The sequence below is a fragment of the Puma concolor genome, chromosome D1 (genome assembly GCF_028749965.1).
Source record: "Puma concolor isolate L17-30 chromosome D1, mPumCon1.1.hap2, whole genome shotgun sequence".
Classification (NCBI taxonomy): Eukaryota; Metazoa; Chordata; class Mammalia; order Carnivora; family Felidae; genus Puma; species Puma concolor.
The window spans coordinates 82,029,194-82,051,398 of record NC_141676.1 but is presented as its reverse complement, the minus strand read 5'-3'; the positions used below and the strand labels follow the sequence as shown (position 1 = coordinate 82,051,398).

At 33.0% G+C, this 22,205-nt stretch overlaps 1 protein-coding gene across 3 annotated transcripts in view; it reads right to left on the bottom strand.

The window, feature by feature from the left end:
• The window catches only part of CNTN5 (contactin 5), a 1,391,028-nt gene that overhangs the window by 800,087 nt on the left and 568,736 nt on the right, over positions 1–22,205 (bottom strand). For all 3 annotated transcript variants that reach the window (XM_086678621.1, XM_086678620.1, XM_086678619.1), the window contains one exon: positions 19,134–19,262. In XM_086678621.1, the coding sequence (XP_086534747.1) occupies positions 19,134–19,188 (55 nt within the window). In that variant the 5' untranslated portion in view covers positions 19,189–19,262. The remainder of the gene's footprint in view (positions 1–19,133; positions 19,263–22,205) is intronic.

Here is a 22,205-nt window from a genome sequence, read left to right as displayed (position 1 = left end):
TATTGCACATCTTTTGAAATGACCATATAATTTTTTATCCTTTCTCTTATTGATGTGATGTATCACATTGATTGATTTGTGAATATTGAGCCACGTTTGCATCCCAGGAGTAAATACATCAAAATTGATTGTTGTAAATGACGTTTTTTACATGTATTGTTGGATTCAGTTTGCTAGTATTTTATTGAGAATTTATGAATATGTTCATTGGAGATGTTAGCCTGTAATTTTTTTAATGGAGTCTTTATCTGGTTTTGGTATTAGGGTAATTCTGGCCACATAGAATGATTTTGGAAGTTTTCCTTCCTGTTCTATTCTTTTGTTTTTTGGAAAAGCTTGAGAAGAATAGGTATTACCTCTTGTTTAAATGCTTTTTAGAATTAATATGTGAAGCTGTCTGGTCCTGGATTTCTGTTTGTTGAGAGGTTTTTGATTACTGATTGAATTTCATTGCTGGTAATTGGTCTGTTCAAGTATTCTGTTTTTTCCTGCTTCAGTTTTGGTGGGTCATATGTTTCTGGGAATTTATTAACTCTTCTAGGTTGTCCAATTAAATGGTATATGATTTTTCATAGTGCTGTCATACATTTGTTTACATTTCTGTGGGGTCAGTAGTTATTTCTCCTCTCTCATATGTGATTTTGTTTGAGTCTACTCTCTCCCTCTCCCCCCCCATTCTCTCTCTCTCTCTCTCTCTCTCTTTGCGAGTCTGACTAAAGGTTTATCAATTTTATTGATCTTTTATAAGAAACAGCTCTTGGTTTCATTGATTTGTTCTAGTGTTTTGTTTTCTGTGTTTGTTTTAGTTTCTATTTGGTTTATTTCTGCTCTAATCTTTAGTATTTCTTTCTTTCTGTTGTTTTGTGGATTTGTTTTTTTTTTTTTTTTTCTTTTTCTAGCTCCTTTAGGTATAAGTTTAGGTTTTTTATTTGGAATTTTTCTTTCTTCTTGATGTAGGCCTATATTGCCATGTTCTTCCCTTTTAGAACTGCTTTTGCTGCATCCCAAAGACTTCACACAATTTTGGTTTCATTTTCATTTGTTTCCATGTGCTTTTTGAAATCTTCTTTGATTTCTTAGTTGGCCCATTGATTGTTTAGTAACATGTTATTTAACCTCCATGTATTTGTGTCCTTTCCAGATTTTTTCTTGTGGTTAACTTCTAGTTTCATAGCATTGTGGTCAGGAAAGATGCATGATATGACTTCAATCTTTTGAATTTGTTTAGACTTGTTTTGTGACTTAATATGTAATCTATTCTGGAGGATGTTCCATAAGAACTTAATAAGAATGTGTATTTTGCTGTTCTAGGATGGAATATTCTGACTATATCTGTTAAATCTATGTAATCTACTGTGTCATTCAAAGCCACTGTTTCCATGTTGATTTTCTTTTGGAAGATCCACCCATTGATGTAAGTGCAGTTTTAAGGCCCCCACTATTATTGTATTACTACTGATTAATTCCTTTATGTTTGTTATTAACTGTTTTATGTATTTGGCTGCCTTCATGTTAGGTGCATAATACAAGTGTTATTTCTTCTTGTTGGATAGTCTCTTTTATTATTATATAGTGTCCTTCTTTGTCTCTCGTTGCAGTCTTTGTTTCAAAGTCTAGTTTATTTGATATAAGCACTGCTACCCTGGCTTTCTTTTGAAATTCATTTGCATGATAAATATTTCTCCATGTCCTCACTGTCGATCTGCATATTTCTTTAGGTCTGAAATGAGTCTCTTGTAGGCAGGATATAAATGGGTCTTGTTTTGTTTTCATCCTTCTGTCATCTTACATTCTTTGATTGGAGCATTTAGTCCATTTGCATTCAAAGTAATTATGATAGATATGTGTTTATTGTCATGTTGTTACTTGTTTTGTGCTTGTGTTTGTAGTTTTTCTCTCATCTTTTCTTCTCTTGCTTTTTCATGGTTTTCTTGTTTTCTTTAGTGATATATTTGGATACCCTTCTCTTTATGATCTGCATATCTATTAGTGGTTTTTGACTTGTGGTTACCATTTGTGTTGTATATAACATCTTCTGCATATGGCAGTCTATATTAAATTGATAGTCACTTAAGTTTGAAACTCATCTTTCCCCCAGGTTTTAGGTGTATGGTGCCAAAAATACATTTTTTTTTAAATTTTATAAGTCCTGTGACTTATTTTTGCAAACATACTTAGCTTTCATACTCTCATTTATGGTTTTTTCCTTTCCATTCAAAGAGGGTCTTTTTATATTTCTTGTAGGGCTGTGTTTTTTTCTCTTTAAAAATTTTATTTAAATTCTAGTTAGTTAACATATAGTGTAATATTGGTTTCAGGAGTAGAATGCAGTGATTCAGCACTCTCATATACCACCAATGCTGAACATAACAAATGTGTTCCTTAATATCCATCACTCATTTAGTCCATCCAATGCTCACCTCCCTTCCTTAAACCCTCAGTTTGTTCTCTAGTTCAAAGTCTCTTATGGTTTGCTTCTTGTAGAGCTATTTTGTTGGTAATGAACTCTTTTTTTTTTTTTAATGTTTATTTATTTTTGACAGAGAGAGAGAGAGACAGAGCATGAGCAGGGGAGGGGCAGAGAGAGAGGGAGACAGAAGCGGAAGCAGGCTCCAGGCTCTGAGCTGTCAGCACAGAGCCCGACACGGGGCTCAAACTCACAGACCACGAGATCATGACCTGAGCCAAAGTTGGACGTTCAACCGACTGAGCCACCCAGGTGCCCCATGAACTCCTTTAGTTTTTGTCTGGGAAACTCTTTATCTCTCCTATTCTGAATTATAGGCTTTCTGGGTACAGTATTCTTGGCTGCAGATTTTTCCATTTTAGCACTTTGAATACATCATGCCATTCCCTTCTGGTCTGCAGTTTGCACTGAAAAACCTGCTGATAGTTTTATGGAGTTTCCTTTATGTAACTTCTTTCTTTTCTCTTGCTTTTATTTATTTATGTATTTATTTATTTATGTATTTATGTATGTATGTATGTATGTATGTATTTATTTATCTGTATCACTACTTTGTGTCATTTTAATTACTATGTGTCTTAGCATGGACCTCCTTAGGTTGAGTTTGTTAGGGAATCTCTGTGACTCCTGGATCTGGATATTTCTTTCCTTCCCCAGATAAGGGAAGTTATCAGCTATTATTTCTTAAGATAAATGTTCTGCTTCTTTCTTCTGTCTTCTTTTGGAGTCCCTATAATGCAAATAAATGTTCATTACATTTGCTAGAGTCACTTAGTTCCCTAAGTCTATTCTTGTTTTGCAATTATTTTTTTTTTTCTCTCATTTGCTCAGCTTGTTTAATTTCCAGTACTCTGTCTTCCAGGTCATTAATTCATCGCTCTGCTTCTTCTAACCTGCTATTTATTCCATCAAGTGTATTTTTAATTTCATTTATTGTCTTTTCCATTTCTGGTTGGTTATTTTTATCTCATTTTAAGGTTCTCACTGAAGTTTTTCACTTTTTTCTCAAAACTGGTTAGGATCTTTATGATTATTATTTTAAATTCTCTATCAGGCATATTTCTTATCTCCCTTTTGCTTAGGTCTTTTCCTGTGGTTTTATCCTGTTCTTTCATTTGGGATTTATTCCTCTCTCTCCCCATTTTTTCTAACTCTCTGCATCTGTTTCTGTGTGTTAGGCAAGTTAACTATGTTTCCTGTTCTTGGAGGTAATGGCTTTACGAAGAAGTGGTCCTGTAGCACCGTGCAGTGCAGTGTCCCCTGTTTCCTAGGTCCCAGCACTTCTGTGAGTGTCTCCTATGTGTGTTGGGTGCACTTTGTTGTTGTGTCCTGGATGCTTTTACCTTTTGGCTGGTTAACTGCTGAGTCTCTCTTTGCCTATTGTGGGCAGTGTTTGTGCCCTATAGGGATGGGGCATGTTTTAACAAGGTGCATGCTGGTCTATTTGTGAAATGAGAATTGCCGCCACCGCCACTATTGCTGCTGCCACAACAGAGACCTTAAAAGATGCGGGTTAGGAGATGCATTGTTGGAGGGAGTTTGCGCCCATCTTTTGTGGAAAGGGCCCTTGTAGCAAGGAAACTGAGGCAAGTATGACTGGAAAGGGCAGAACTGCTGAAGTGAGGGGGTGCAGGCACTTGGTGTAAGTAAGTTAGGTAGGAAGTGTCAGAACAATGCTATTTCTTTCAGGTAGCTCTTTTTTTATGCTGGGGTAAGGGTTGGGGGAGAGAAATGGTGCCTACCAACTCCTGTGTTCCTAAAGGGGTCTCCCTGTGATCCATGCCTCTCTGGGACAAGCTCTGAGATGAGCAAATAACTCTCATTTCTGTATGTTCCAGGCGTTTTTCAAACTGCTGGTTTTATGCTGTATCTGCACAGGCTGTTTGCTGTGCTGTCTCTTTAAGGGCAGGGACTCCACTTCCTAATGCCTTCCTTGGTCTCCCAGAGCTGAGCCTGCTGAGTTTTAAAATTCCAAACTTTAAATTCCACTTGTTGTAAGTGCTCATGAAATTTGGCCCCTCTCACTTTCAAGCCAAATATTATCTGGATTTGTTTTCCCTGTGTAGGAGCCCCTGGTGTGACAGTCAGTTTCTTACCCTTTTTTGCACCTCCAGCTTCTTCCCGACTATGGACAGCCATGATCTGTTTCACCCCAAATGGTGTCTTCACCTTTCCCACCTTCTGCTATAAGGCCTCTTCTCTACCTTTAGTTGTGTGTTTTTCTGCCTGTCTTCTGCTCATTTTCTGGGTTATTTATGCTGATGGGTTATTTAGTTGCATCCATCAAATGACGTGAGCTTAGGGTCCTCTTTCTTTCCCCTAATCTACATCTTTCCCTTAATCTCCATCTTTAAATATTTTAGAAGGTACAATTGATGGACTGCCCAAACTTGTTTTGAATATATATGTCTATAGTAATTATCATGTGATCTTTTCATGGGCTATTTTGTTCTATTTTATTTATCACATTGAGAGTAGATTTTTCTGTGTTCTGTGTTATCTGCCACTCACATTTTATTAAGTGAAAATCAAAATATCTGTAAGAAACTACTATATTGACATAAGGTACAGCAAAATGGTTAGTGGAAACATACATATCATAACTTCTGCACATTAATCCATTACAAAGATCTATTCTTTTTCTGGATTCCATGCTTTCTCCAAAATTAAGATTAATCATTTGCAGATACACAAGTTGTATACTCTCAATTTATTTTCCTAAATGTGAAGAGTCCATTTAGAGCATTCAGTTATGGAAGATGAGTGCTTGACAGAAAGGGAGGGGAACTGAGCAAGAATCTTTGTAATGTTAAAAATATAAGCAGGCAGAGCTAGAACTGTCTGTGCAATATGCCAGTGTATTTCTCTCTATTTTAATCCTCTTTTCTTTTCTTATTCAAACACAGTCAATACCTCACCATCCACTTAATCCTTGTCTTTTCTTTGAAGTTTTGGCATGAATTACTTAATAAATGTGCTAGAAGAGAGTCCAAAAAAATTTCTCTGTTGAAACTAAGATTAATGTAAGTTATGTTATATACAATAGAGACTCCTGGGAATTTTTTCTCCATCGATGTAGCTCAAGATTTGTTAATCAGTCCAAATAGCTATCATTTCTGTGAATGAAGACTGTGTGGGCTTGCGTTTCTGTCTCGTTTATTCACCCCATCTAGTACAGTACAGTTCCTGACTCAGAGGGGCATTCAATACATTTTCATTAAAAGAAAAACACCGGGGCGACTGGGTGGCGCAGTCCGTTAAGCGTCCGACTTCAGCCAGGTCACGATGTCGCGGTCTGTGAGTTCGAGGCCCGCGTCAGGTTCTGGGCTGATGGCTCGGAGCCTGGAGCCTGTTTCCGATTCTGTGTCTCCCTCTCTCTCTGCCCCTCCCCCGTTCATGCTCTGTCTCTCTCTGTCCCAAAAATAAATAAACGTTGAAAAAAAAAATTTAAAAAAAAAATAAAAATAAAAAAATAAAAGAAAAACACCAACAAAAGGCTACCAGGAGATTTATACCTTCAATGAAGAGAGGTCATCCAAGCATATGTAGTAAGTTAATGATAGACACTGAAAAGATTTATTTTTCTCCAATTACTACCTTTAAATATCTCCTGCCAGATTTCCCTTCTCCTGTCCTAGATGACATTCTCAGTAGGCCTCCAGCTTTCTGTACACTTCAAGTTATTAGAACAAGGTATTTTTTTTTTGTTTGTTTTTTTTTGTTTTTTGGTAACTGTGATTGCTTTTTAGGATAGTAATACATATCCAGCCCTGCCAAGACCAAAACTTCTATCAGTCATTCTTCTTTTCCTTAGATTGGGTTTATACAATGCTAGGAAACCTGTGGTAGGAGAAAAGGGGCATTTCTTTTCTCCTTTTCCTATTCTTGATGAATCTTGTAGGTGCTGCTGGAAAGATAAAGGCCAAAAGTCTTAGTAGACCTAGTTGACTGGCAATGTTGTAATTTGGCAAGACTATCTGCATAGCAGACTAGCTCAAATGTTGATTCTCTAGTGGGTAACACATGATGGTTATTTGGAGGCTCCTTATAATCCATCATGCTACCCAGTTTCTACCCTCTGATTGATAGATCATGTTATATTCCTCTCCCAGTTCTAGCCCTTAGGAGTCTACCCTCCTTTTTTCCCCCTTGGGCTTATTTCCTTCTGTTAAGTAGCTTTGGCTAGAATCCATCAAGATGGCTCAAGCCTGGCTACTTCTTCAGGATTAACTTCTGTTCCCATATGAAGCTTTGCTCTTACAAATGCTGGGATTTAGTGTATTCTCTATGATCTTGTAATCTCATTTGGCCATCAAGGATAACTCTTATCTACCTCATGACTTCAGTTTCCCCTGAGGGTTGGGAAATAAAAGCTCAGTTTGCTTCCATGAGCTTTATATAGTTTGATGACTGACTGACTGACTTATGTATGTATGTATGTATGAATGTATGTACTATTTATTTATTTATTATTTATTTATTTATTTATTTATAATTCTCTTGACTTTCTTTGAATTTCTAATTATTCAATTATTTACGTTGGACCATATTCAACATTTTAAAAATTTAATTTAATTTAAATTCCAGTAGAGTTAACATACATTGACATTTTTTAGTAAATAACACATGGACATGTGTAGTATCATTGCTTCAGATATGAGGATATTTAGTATTTATTGTTCTCAACTTTAAGGCTTTAGTAAAAGTTCTTAGACAATGGGAAAACTGTTAGAATATGGAAGAAAATTTAAAATAATATAGTCTAAACCACTGTGTTACAGAGGAGATGATAACTTATCCACAGTCCCAAAATCTGTTGCAAAGTTGAATTTAGTATATAGCCCTCCAATTTCTATGCTAGTTTCCCCCAAATATGCTAGTTTTCTTTCTGAAAGGAATCATTTCTGGAAGCTTATTAGGATAGTTATACTTAAAATTATATTAGTATAGTTATACTTAAAACAATGCTCTGATCAGATAGAATAAATTCGCAGAAAGGAATTATCTGAATTCATGAAAAGGCCATTTTATATGATTATAGAACTGATCATCTATTTTATTACTTTAAACAATAAATTTCTTTTGATGGAATCCAAAGCATATTAGGTTCTTGCCAATTTATGCTCAATAATGAAAAAAAGATTCCAGTGTATTAATTTTTCTCCCTAATCCATTGGATTACATTTGATGATAACAACCGTTTGTTTCTTAAATTCAAAATTCCATCATATTTTGTCATCTTTAATTTCAAACTAATCTATTTTTTTGTCTCTATTTCTACTAATGGCTCTACTCTTCTCTCACATGCTTGTTTTACTCTCTCCTCTCTTATCCTTTTTATCAAATAAGTGTCAACTCCACTATATGTATCTATATATTGTTTTTAACCTCTCACCCATTCTTTCCATTTTCAGCTCTTCCACCTATAACTATTCACTTATTTATAACTTATTTATAACTTTCTCTTATTTAGTAATCCTCTATTATTAAACATCTTTTGTTATTAAAATATGATAAAAATAAAATAGAAAATGCATAACTATTTCTTAAAGTCTAACTTACAGAATCATAGATCTAAGAATTGGAAAAACATTTATATCATCTGATTGATCAAGCTCTTTGATACTAATATTATCTTCACATAATGGTCATTTAGTTCATGCTTGAATTCTATAGAGAACAGACAGACTTTCTTGAGATAGAGTTAATACTCCCACTGAGCAACTCTGACTTCTTAGAATGATCTTTTTCTAAAATTAATTCTACCTCTCACTTTTCTGTATTTTGACTGATTTGTCCCTTTGGATATTTCAGAATAAGTCTAAGCTGCTTATATATGACAAACTTTCAACTATTTAAAGATAACAGTTTTATGTAGTATTAAGCTTAGGAATTCTGACTTTTGAGCCAGGATTCCTGCCTATTTGCCATGTGATAATACTTTTTTGCTATGGGAAATAATATGCTTTTGCATCTCACTAAGAGATCAGGACACTGAAAATGATATTTCTATATGATAGTTAAGAAAAAAAGGTTATTTTTTCAAAGTCTTTATATCTTGTTTTATTCCATGAACAATTATATTTGCTTGTTATTAGACAATACACAAAGGCCACATCTTAATGTTACAAATAAAGACAGTCTGCAATTGAAAGTCACTCCTGTTAATATGGAATTAAGAGAGGCAGGTCAAATCACTCTATTACATATGAGCAGAATGTATGCCCAGAGTTCAACTACAAAACCTCTTTTTGCCTGACCCCCTAAGACATTTGTATATTGGAGTTCCCTGAATACTTTACTCATTGGCTTATAAAAAGCAACAATTAATTGATTCAGGGAAGACCTTGCAAGAAGAAGGTCTCCCCTGAATCTTCTATCAATACTTCCTTAAACATCAGCTCTAATATTTAATTTAGTTCTCATTCCTTAAGTTCCTTTGATCATTTCCATAATAATATGGTTTCAAGTTTTTCCTCATCATTTTGCTTTCCCTCCATTAAATGCATTGTTGTTTATCTATGTTTCCATTGTATGATTGAGCCCAGAACTGAACATAATAATCACAATCATTGTTAGCATGATAGATGCAAAGTAACCTCTTGTTTGTTCTTGACACTGTTAATACAGCTGAAGATAATATTAGGGTTTTGTTTTTGTTTTTGGTAAGCACATACCAGTGCTGACTCACAATCAAATCAATAATTAGCTATTGATACCTGTTGCCATCTTCTCTCTTGCAGACTTTTGACATAGCAACCTGATTACATTCTTGCCTAAACTCTATAATCTATTCTTCCTAAAGCATCTAGCATGATCTTTTAACAGGTTATCAAGTTACATCTCTACTTAAAACATGATCTGGTCATTGCCTATCTATTAATTTCACTCCTTATGACTCTTCTTGTCATACATTCTCTTTATCCATACAGATTCTTCCATCTTTTTCTATATTGGTACTTCCTCAATCACAGCAAGTGTTTCCTCCTGAGGGTTTTGACATTTGCCTTCCTCTGCCACTGACACTTTCAGGAATTCATGGCTTGCCTTTGTATACTCATTAGATCTTTCCTTAGAGACCTATTCAGCGTGATATTTTTGCCATCTTATGCAAAGAAACATCTTGGAACCCCATCACCATATACATCACTTACTATCTCTTAATTTATTTGTGGGAATTATCTGTGCAGACCTTGTACTATTTTTTCTTACTAAATTGTCTCTTTTTTTCCTAGACTGTGAGTTCCTCAAAGATGCAGAATCTGTCTGTTTTGTTCACTGCTGTATTCTTAGTTACTAGCAAAATATATAATAAGCACTAAATTAATATTTGTTAAATTAGCAGATAGCAAATGATTTGAGCTAAAAGATACTTGAAATTTATTAGGCCACTAGGACCAGGAATGAGAATATTTTTGTCTAAATTCCTTTTAGCTCTGTAATATCCATCCCTATTACAAAACATCTTTGACAAATTACTTATGCCATACCCACTTCGAAATTTTTAGCCACAGCTATGATATCTTTATGGAGATAGACTTATAAATGAAACAAATATTCCATCTTGGGTTCTACTGAATCCCTTAAACAAACCATCAACCAAACAAACAAAAATCAACCCATTCCTTCAGGATTATGGAACCAGGGGCCAGGTTGAAATAGTTCTTGTTTAGTTTAGGCATTAAACAAAAATAGCTCTAGGCTAGCACAGGCATTATCAGCTAGTGCATCTCTCTGAATTATTACAGAAGAGCAAGTAGACAGGCATATATGGTGTTCTCTTGGAGACCTTTAGAAAGTCTTGAAACAAAATCTGCCAGACATACATGCTGAGTGAAAATATGTGGCATGATACTTCAGAGACCTGATCGAGGACATTAGTGATTCAAAGATCTTACTTTTTTAGCTTTCTTTTTTTCCTCTCTCTCTCTCTCTCTCTCTCTCTCTCTCTCTCTCTCATCTCTTTCTTTTTCATTTTTAATTGCTACTTTCACAATCTCCTGAATTAACCTAAGTTCTTTAACCCAGAACTTCAAGGATGCCAAAAAAAAAAAAAAAAAATCCTCAGTTTAGTTCACGGTATTAAAAGATGTTTCAATGGTCTGATTAGAAAATCCAAAATTAGTCTTTATGGATGTTTTCTGACCAGAAATTGTTATAATCAAAAACACAGATTATGCCTCTCTTCATAGAAGAAAATAATCAAACAAGTAAGTAATAATTTCTTTTCATTTATTTAAAAGTAAATACCTATTGGGGCACCTGGATGATGCAGTTATTAAGTGTCTGACTTTGGCTCAGATCAGAATCTCATGGTTCATGAGTTTGAGCTCCACATGAGGCTGTGTACTGACAGCTCAGAGCCCCTGGAGCCTGCTTCAGATTCTGTGTCTCCCTCTCTCTGTCCCTCCCCTGCTAATGCTCTGTCTCTCAAAACTGAATAAATGTTAATATATATATACCTATCTTTATAGAAATTATTGTCTTAAGTCTTGTATAAGAAACATCAAACAAAGCACACATTGCCTCTGTTTTTATAGAGCAGATAGTCCTGTATTTTTTATGTAAGCATCTAAAAATTATAACTGCAAAATATTCAAGTACTAAGAAAGGAAAGATCATCAGTTAAAACTGTATTTATCCCTGATCTGGGCCATTTAGATGGTTCCACCACAGTCTAAATCCACAGGGAGTGTAAGGTCATCCTGTAAGCATTGTAACACCATTATAAACACATCATAAGATAACTAAGTTCCCTGTCAAATTTCTGTCTTAAAGCTACAATGAGATTCAGAATGGAAAGCATTTTTTTTAAATGTTAGAAAAAAATATTGTGGTTGACACCTGAATCAAATAAAAATCACCAAATATAGAAATCGACAGTTTCAAGAAATATGTAGTTGGCTTGACTGATTTTTAGCAAAGTAACATTTTCCAGAAGAGCTAAAATAAACTTAACCCTCTTTATTCTTACAAAATAGGATTTATTTTACACATGATATATTTTAAATATTTGGGTCCTGATAAGCCTATAAATTGTACTTAAATTCAAGTAAAACAGGACTTTTTTCCTGTATTTCTCTGCATGTCAGCTGTGGCCAGCTTGTTTGTGTTCTCCAGAATGTAACTGTCTCTACATTTTATAGGCAGAATAGACCTGTATTGAATTAATGAGATGTAGAAAAAGTAGCTGTTTTCTTGCTGACAAACTATTCAAATTACTACATAGGAGCAGCTCCTCAGAAGTTCATGATAAGCAATAAAATAATCTTCACCATAAACAGATAAATTTTGTTGTTTTATTACTATAATAGAAATTTATCCTTGCTTAACAAATGATATTGTGAACATTTGTTAACAAGTTCTTGTGGACACTTGATAAAGTATGGATTTTATGAGAATTATTTTATAATAACAAAAAAACTAATGTGCATGATTAATTTTTTATCAGCAAAGATTTATCATTATTGGAAATGATAACCTCAGTGAGTCAGTCCAGTTGAAAAAGCATGAGATAACTTTCATGGCACTTTCTTGATTATAAAACACTTTGATATGTTTTGCTTATTCCTTAGCCAACAGTCAGTGGAAAATATTTTAAATATTTTTTTAGTATAAGAGAAACAACATTTAGATGACCTAATAAATCAGTTAATTTTGTCTTTGCTTTCCAAAAAACTGAGAAAACATATTTACTCTCATTTCTCTGGGATGTTGAATCTGTCTCTCTTCAGGTGATGGTTTCCTTTTTATATCACTCTAGAATTTGTTGACAAGTATAGTTACCTTTAAACTTTTCTTTGCCTTTAAGATAAAAATAAATAAAACTAAATTCATGTACACTTCTCCGTCTGCCCCCACCTCCACTGACAAGAAGAAATTAAATTGTCTTCTGATTAATTACATGTCTAATATCACCAGTGCACAGCTGATAAGAGTCAACTTGTTTTTTTGCACTGAGGTAGCCTCTATTATCATCATGACTTCCTGGGGGACCAATACAATGTGCACATATATAATTTCAAAATGATCACAGAGGAGCCATAATCCATTTCTCTTTCTCAACTGCAGCAGGCCAGGCAGACTTAATACTATCAGGGCTTGTTTTGTGTAGCACTTCTCTTTTCATTTTCTTTTATAGTTCTTAGGAAGCACTGGCTGTCAGTGACAAAGTTCTGTGCTATTTACCCCACTGCTGCCAAGAAGAAGGAGAGTATTTGTATAAGCTTATCAATGACAGGCATTCTCTGTTCAGTAGTATATCATCTTCTTGGCAGAAGGAACAAACTGTCACCTGTCCAATAAAATGAATTTAACCCAACGAAGCAGAATGAGGTGAAAATGGAGAAGAAAATGTATTTTGGGGGTTGTTTTTAAAGCAGTACAGCTTACATCAGAAGCATCTGAAAGTAATTCAGGAGAAAGTAACTAGATGTACTTAGGTAGGAAGAAATTCAGGGCAACTCTGAGAATTGAATTTCCTTTGCTGACAGCGTATAGCCTGCTTGGGATTCTCTCTCTGTCTCTGTCTCTCTCTCTCTCTGCCTCTCTGTCTCCCTCTCTCTCTCTCTCAAAATAAATAAAGAAACTCTTTAAAAAAAAAAAAAAGCTCAGCTTGAAGTTAGGTCACAGTGCTCTCAATGTCACTGTATCTGAAGTAAAGATACAAAGAAATCTTGCATCTTCTTTATTGTTAACTAAAACAAAATTATTATTTGCATATAAAATACTTATAGATATAAATAAATATGTAGTAGAGTTCAAAAGTGCACATGGGTATTTCTTATTACTGTATGCACACTTTATTTAAGCCACTTTGTTGAGGTATGATTGATATACAATAGGCTGTACATATTTAATGTATACAACTTGATGAGTTTGGAATAAGTATACATCTGTGAAACTATCACCACAATCTATGCCACAAACATATCCATCATCTCCAATTGTTTTTTCCTGCCCTTTTTATTTTATTATTATTTATTTTATTTTATTATTTTATTTTATGTTGTGTAAGAACACTTAAGATTTACCCTCTTGACAAATTTTTAAGTATGCCTCTTATATAAAGAATCTATAAATAATCTAAAGTAGTCAAACTCATAAAGGCAGAGAGTAGAATGGTGGGTGCCAAGGAGCTTGGACAGAGGAAGGAACAAGAAGGTATTATTCAAAGGGTACAATGTTTCACTTACGCAAAATGTGTAAGTCCTAGAGATCTACTGTGTAGCATACTGCTTATAGTTAATAATACTGCCTTGCATATTTTTACAGTGTGCTTTTGCAAACTACTGTCTTCAAGAGATGGAATCTACTTTTCTGCCCCTTAAATCTTGTCTTGGCCTATGTGATTTGCCATGGTGAATGAGACATGAGACATTAGACATTAGCCAAATGACACAGAGGCTTGAAAAGTATTTACAAATTGGGGCATATCCCTTTTATTGCTTCACCTAGTTGAGTAACTGTTTAATAACTTGGGCTAGACTACTAGAAAATCAGATACATGATCAATCCGTTCCCATTGCCTTTGCTAACAGGAGCCAATTACCATCAGTGTAAGGCTAAATACTCTATCCAATTCTACCCTTTCAAACTTCACGGGAATTGCAAAGATCAGCTCAACCTGACAAAACCAGAAGAACCACCAGCCTCACACTCGAATTGTGAGAAATAATATGTTTTTTTGCTTGCTTGTTTCTTTGTTTATTACTAAACTTGAGGGTGGTTTACTATGCAGTAACAACTAACCAGTGCAATAGACAATTAACATGTGTATTATGTTCTGTGAATTGAATTTCTTTAAACAGTAGTTTCTCCATGCTTAAAACACACATCTGCAAATGTACAGACACATACACTTTTGAATTTCTATATTTTCAAAGTTATCTTCCATTCTTTCTCTTTCTTTTCTTCAGCTCAACTTCTCAGAAAACAAAATTTACAGTATTTGTCTAATTGTCCTACTCTCCTAACCATTTCTTAACTCACTATTGTAAGATTGATGTTTCCACTACTTTTTACATAAAGTATATACTTATTCAGATTCTTTCAGTTTTTATATAATGTTTTTCTATTGCAGGATCCTATCCAGAGTCACACATTACATTTAGTTTTTGTGTCTCCTTAGTTTCCTCTTCCTTTGCCAGTTTCTCCAATATTCCTAGTTTTTGATGACCTTCAAATTTTTGAGGAGTATGGCCAGACATTTCATAAAATGTCTTTCATTTGGGATTTGTCTCATATTTTTCTTATGATTAGACTGGGAATATAGGTTTTAGTGAGGAAAATCACGGAGGTTAGGTGCCATTCTCATCACATCATATCAAGGGTAAATGCTATCTCTGCTGATGCTGACCTTGATCATCGCTGGGTTGAAGAAGGTTTATCACTTTCCTTCACTATCAAGTTACTTTATTTTATCCCCACTTTCCAACTCTGTACTCTTTGGAAACAAGTTACTGTGGACAGCCCACATTTCAAGGAAGGAGGAGTTATATTCCACTTCCTTGAGTAAAAAAGTATTTTATAAACTATTTGATGTTCAACCTACATGGTGAATTTGCCTATTCTTTTGATTAATTACTTATTACATCAATATGGACTTATGGGTAATTATTTTATTCTTTGGGTTATAATTCATGCTTCTTTTTATTCTTGCTCAAATTTTTTTTTTTCCAATTTGGGCCACTGGGAACTCTTTCAGTTGGTTCCCATTGTCCTTTTGACCTACCTTCCTCATTGTGTTTTTGTTTGCTGCTTTGTTTGTTTTAGCACTTCCTTACTTTCTGGTACTACAAGATAGTCTAGGCTGGTCAAGTACATTTCCTGCCACAGTCCTAGAGTTAGTCCTTCTGCAAATAATACTGATCTTTTCAATTGGAGAAAAGTATTAGAAATGAAGATCTTGATACTTTGTGTGTTGGTTTCTATTATGGTACTTTGCTTTTAGGCCTTCTCAGATGACAAAACAAGGCATATGTGTATATACCTAACTATGTATACATACATATTCATAAATACTTTTTATACATAACCATCTGTATCTACATGAAGCTAAACATGGTTCCAACTGACGTCTTCAATCTAATCCATTACCATGTAAATCATTCCATCCTTCTCTTGCTTATTTGCAACCTCTCACTCCAACAGTGAGGAACCTGGATTCCACCATCCACCTTCCATTGACTTAATTGTTCAATTCCATGTATAGTGTTTTTTGAACTGCTAATAATGATATTATTAACTACAGTATATTACCAAAATACAGGCTTTTTTGTTTTGTTTTGCTTTGTTTTTGCTTTAGTCTTAAAGATTCATTTCCATAGTTACTTAGATCAGTACCTCTGTCCCCCACTCCCCTAAGGGAAGTTACTTCATACATTTGTAGCATAGTTAGTTTGTCACTTTCTGTCTTTAAATCCTGGGATCCTCTAACTGCTTAAATTATTGTTTTCAATTTTGTATACATTAATGTTCTGCCATATAGTTCTATTGGTTTTGATAAATATACAAGGATATTTGTCCACCATTACAACATCATATAGAGCAGTTTCATCACCCTAAAAAGTACCTTATGCTTCATTCACTCATTTAGTCATTTCTCTGTCCCAACTTCTGCCAATCAGTAATCTGTACAATCTCTATAGTTTTCCCTTACTAAAAAGGTCTTATAAATGATATCATGCAAAATCTAGCCTGTTCAGACTGGCTTCTTTCAGTTAGCAATATACATATAAGATTCATCCATGTGTTTGCAAGGCTTGATCATTTATTTTTATCACTGAAAAGTATTACATTATATGAAATGTACAGTTTGTTTATCCATTCACTTATTGAAGGGCATCTTAGTTGTTTCACATTTTTTATTATTATTAATAAGACTCCTGTAAAATCTTTTTGTGCAGGTATTTTGTACAAGCATACATTTTAAAATCAGTTAAGGACATGCCTAGGAGTCCAATTGTTTGATTATATGGTAAGACTACTTAGCTTTGTAAACACAGCTACATTGTCTTCCAAGGTAGTTGGACCATTTTGTTTTTCTACCAGCAATGAATAAATTTACTGTTTCCTGTATCCTCACCAACAATTGATATTGCTTTTACTTCTTGTGTCTCCCTGGATCTTAACCATTTTGATATGTGTGGTGGTATCTCACTGTTGTTTTAATTATCAATCCTTTTTAAATATGACTGTAGACCCTATACAAGTCATAAATCTTCCATTGCTTTCAATAGTCAGTTTTTAAATATAGGGTGGTATAAGAGTTCTATATTTCTCAATGAAACACACCCAAGATTATCTATCCATTAAAAAATGAATAAATAAAGCAAAGAGAGAATACAGTCTTGGACTTCTCTTATTTCTTCCATCAGTTTGCTGGTTCAAATACAGCAATAATATAAAATGTGTTTATCACCCATAGCTGATAATAGAAGGTAATTATACCTTCCTTTTCTATAATAATAATCAAGTTACTATGCCAATAGGTCATTTAATGTGGTATTCAAAAACAAATAAAAGCAATATCCAGAGAAAAACTAAAGAATAAAATACCAAATAATAAAATAGTGACTAAATATTGAATGTATTACACAGTAACAAAAGCAAAATAATAATTTGTTAAAATAATTTGTTAAAATAATGTAAAGGTGAAAGTTTTTGAATGTAATTATCCTTGATAACTGATCCTTAAAGTATCTAATCAATTTTTAAGCAGATATATGCAGTATAGAAGAATTTAGTCTGTTTTAAAAAGTAATACACATAGATGTTTTACATTAAATGCAGATAATTAAAAATTGAATCTCATGTAAAAATGATAATGTCCTTTGTTTTCAACTTTTTTTGGCATTGTCTGTAATATCTGAATAGTAACTTACCTCCAGACTCATCCTTGTTACCCGTATTTTTCAATGTTTTATTCTACTCTATGGAAAAAGCAACACCTTGATCACCCTATGATCTGGAAATCTAGCAATTGTGGACTCCATGTCAGACTATTTTCATGTTTCCACAACCAGAGTAGAATACCTCATTTGAAGTTATGGTTTATTTGGATTATGTTGTGCCAGTAGAAGAAAAAAAAAAAAAAACTTTTGAGTGATATTACAAACTACCATTCTCCTTCCACCAATCATCATTGTCAAATTAAGAAATAAAAACACTAGACTCCAGTTAAATTTAATTTTGGATAAAATAAAATACTTCATGGAACATAGTAGAACTAAAACATTTATTGTTTATTTAAAATTCAAACTTAACTGTGCTTCCTTTCTTTCATCTTGCAAGACTATCTCTATTCCCTTCAGTTAGTTAGTTCCAGAAGAGATGACATTGAGACAATAAAAGAGAAATAAACTGGATCAGCAGGGAAGATGCTAATACTGCACAGAAAGTACCTAAACTAGAATAAAATATTCGAATGCTCTTTACTTCTTTTTAAAGTAATGATAATATTGATGAGCCTGGGTTTTCATTTAACTCTTAATGCTCCTTTTCATGTTTTCACAGATGTCTCTACCACCATTTTATACAGGGTTAATCTCACCTTTTCTGTCTCTTCTTAAATCACTTTTTTCTGTAAGCAGTGGTGTTCAACACATAATAATAATAAACTATTGTTTTGTTGTTTTTGCCCTTAATTACTAGTATTCCAACAAAGAAGAGGCTTTTATATATCTTCCCAAAGCATTCAGATACATTTAAACATAAAACAGACATTTATAACTGAAATAATAAACTTATCTTTGTATATAAAAACATTCTTTTGAATTTCAAACTTTATTAGCATAAATTAAGTTGAGGTCTACCTCTTTGGTTTTAAAAGAGGACTCATCCATTATACATAGTTAATATACTGTTGATATATCAGTTATACTGATAACACTTAATAGCACAATATAGCCACCAAGTTCAATTGAATCAAGCTATAAATGTTATGTGTATAAACATTTAAACCCTCACTACAATTTAATTTCTAAACACTTAAAACAAAAACTGTGACATAATTAATTTTTAGCAGTATGATACTATTAATCCAAAGAATATAAACTACTTTTGTAGAATAAAAGATATCACTTTAGGTCTAAGATATAGAACAATAAGATTGATCAAAACAAAGTGAAAGACACTGAGGCAACCAAAAAAATTCAGCGCGCTATAGATAGCTTTAAATGACTGTGTGTGTGTGTGTGTGTGTGTGTGTGTGTGTGTGTGTGTGTGTAATAAATCCAGGATGATTCTGTCTTTATGTCATGAAATTTAGCATTATAAGGAGACATTTTTACAATTACTTGTTATAAATTATATATATATGTATATATGTATATGTATATGTATATATATATATATATATATATATATATATATATATATAAACAAATCTTCTAAAGGCTAATAATGTTTTAGATTGCAAATGAAAGTCAGTGAGGTGGGATGGATACTAATTTTATTAACATTTATATAGTATTTTTCTAACTACCTTATTATATTGAATTGTACATGACTTCTTGCAATGCTAACAAAGGTTTAAGAATTGTTTTCTCTTTCTTTTGTTGAAAAATGTGAATTCTGATATAAATTTAAATGAATACCCGAGGATATTTTGTAATGAAGACTTTAATATATTTTTATTATTTGGTACATACAGCAGGATTCTTACCTGAAAGATACCCGGCTACTGACAGAAACAGAATTAGTTTCCAAGAGGAAGCCATCCTTGGTTACTAGGATATCCTGTGTCCCACCTACTGTGTTTAGCAGCTGTGATGTTTCTTCATTAAAGAATGCCCTGTTGAAATAAATAACAATTTTAAAAAACTAACAAAAAAAAAGGTAGACAAACACAAACCAACCCAAAAATCTGAGAGTAAAATGACAAACACCTTTTATTGCAAAGGTCAGGTTAATATATATTTGTATTGACAATAATAAAATCTCCATTAAAATTAATAATGCACAATACAAAAAATTCAGAGAAGTGATAAACTTTCCTTAACACATTTGTTTATATTGAATACTCCTCTACAGATAATAAAAACATCAGGTTCTAATGGGGATGATTTTTCCTCCCAGGGAATGTATAATAGCTTTATTTAGTACATTAGACAAATTATTGGAATAGAAAAATTGGGTAGAAAAAAGTTATATTAATATATATTCCTCTAGTCTAGAACATAACTAATGATCAGTTAGCCAAGTGATTTCACACATTCTGCCTGTAGCTCATCTAAATCTCCACAGGAAAATTTTTTACTTAATTATTAATGTCAACTGCCTTTGTTTATAACTCCTGTGATTATCTGCACTGTGTTATAGTTCCCTCCTTTGAAGAGATATTTCTCTCAGCGACTTTTACTAGTCAGAATCTAAAGGAAATTTTTTTGTGAATATTTAATATTTTTTGTCTAATGGAATTTTGATAAGATGACGAGTGTAGCACATTAATATCCTTTGGTTCTATTATTTGTACTGAAAGATATGATTAAGATTAAAAAAAAACCATAAAATTCTATCATGAAACTTCCTGCAAGAACTTGACAATTGTACATTAGAAATTCCTATAATAGACAAGTAACTTTTGAATTTTCAGGTGTCAGTTAATGGTGTCCTTCTTAGCCCAAAGTGATTAAATTAAAATAATTGTAATGTAATAATAATTTTTAAATAGCAATTTCTTCTTGTAAACTGGTTCCTTCCTAGAGACTTAACGGTTCAAGTTATCTCTATCTTTTAGAAAACATCTTAAAAATTAGACAAGTATTTCCCCTCTTTAGTTAGGTAATAATTTGATATAGTCATGTCCAAACAGGGAAATCTGTTAGTGAATACTTTACCTGATTAATGTTAGTCCCATTTCATTTGTATGTTCAAATCTAATTTTTGATACTCTATTTGAATTACATGGGTAGATATCATGAGTGGAGAAGAAAGTTAATAATACCTAATAATAGTTGATTATAGTCATCTACTTAAAAAATACTTTTCATTTTTTTCATCAGAAACAAAGACATTTTGAAGCACCACAAATGACCTTATCACAATTTTTTACATTTTAAAACACTTTTATTATTTTTATACTGTTTTGGTTTTTTGCCAGAAAGGAAAAGGAGAAAATTAGCACTTGACACACAAACATTAGAGAGACTTAAAGTTGCTAGAACTACAATTATGATTTATGAGAACTGCACAGTTGAATCAGTTAATTTTCAATCTGTGTTGAAATGGGCCTTTCTCAGATTATTTCTGAGATATTAATGTAATTTTATTTCACTTGTTTTAATGAGCTTCTGCTCAGTCCCTGTCTCTCAAACTGGTATTTCCCCTGTATATTTACAGTGTGCTATTATGTTAAACATTCTTCATCAACAAATGCAAATGCTTTCAGAGCACTTAAATGCTGTAAGCTGTGAATGTCAAAGACACACAAGGGCACACACCTACACATATGCACACATATACATGGATGTTAATCACAGGCTATGAGCCAAATAAGCAAGATACTGTAAGTATATTATTAATATAGAGCTATCAAAAAAGGGATTTATTCATATAATTGGCAGAAGTTGTAAATACAACAGATGGTTCTTCAGTAAAATTTCAAGAACACATTGATCTTAAAAATGAATGAATGGGATAATGCAGGGAGACTAACAATGAGCACATGAATAAATAAATCAGTATCAGAGGGTGATCCATACTATGATGTAATTAACACATCAAGGGACAATGAGGGGATAGAAGGGGCTACTTTAGTAGGGGTTCACAGAAGCAATTTCTGATAAGACGACATTTAGGAATTGAGGATGGGTACTCATGTTTTCAACATGCCATTATGGAATAATATGTATATATCCCATATATACGCATATATATATATATATATGTATATATGCATATATATACGCATATATACATATATATATTCCAGGTACATTTTTTCAATTCTCAAAAATAGTACACTGGATTTTATTACTAAAAGAAACCATTTCATGTTAAGATTTCTTCAAATAAAAATTGTGTGTGTGTGTGTGTGTGTTCATTTTCAAGCATCAATGCTTGTTTAATGAGGCTAAAACACAAAAAAATCATAGATCTTTAAAAATCATTCTTTTAAGACATCTAAAGACATTTGTTTTGCTTTCCTTCTTTTTTTTTTATTCTCTCTCTCTCTCTCTCTTTATTTTTTTTCAAATAAAAAGTAAGAGAAATCATCTTTAGGTTCTGAAAAATATAAACTTTTTTTTTAAGGTAAACAAAGAAAAAATCCCAACAGTCCTTAATAACATAGATACTAAGAAAATGTTTTTTTTTTCCTTTTCTTTATTGTTTTTATTTTAATTCCACTACAGTTAACATACAGTGACATTAGTTTAGGTGTGCAATGTAGTGTACCTTACTTGGTGCTCATCATGGTAAGTGTACTCTTTAATCCTTATCACCTATTTCACCTATCCACCCTCACTTCCTCTCTAGTACCCATCAGTTTGTTCTCTATAGTTAATAGTCTATTTATTGGCTTTTCACTCTTTCTTCCTTTGTTCATGTGTTTCTTAAATTCCATATATGAATGAAATCATATGGTATCTGCTTTTTCTGGACTGACTTGTTTCACTTAGCACTATACTCTCTAGCTCAATCCATGTTGTAGAAAGTGGCAAGATTTCATCTTTTGTATGGCTGAATGATGCCACATTGTATATAAATATCACTTCTGTCTCTATTCATATATTTA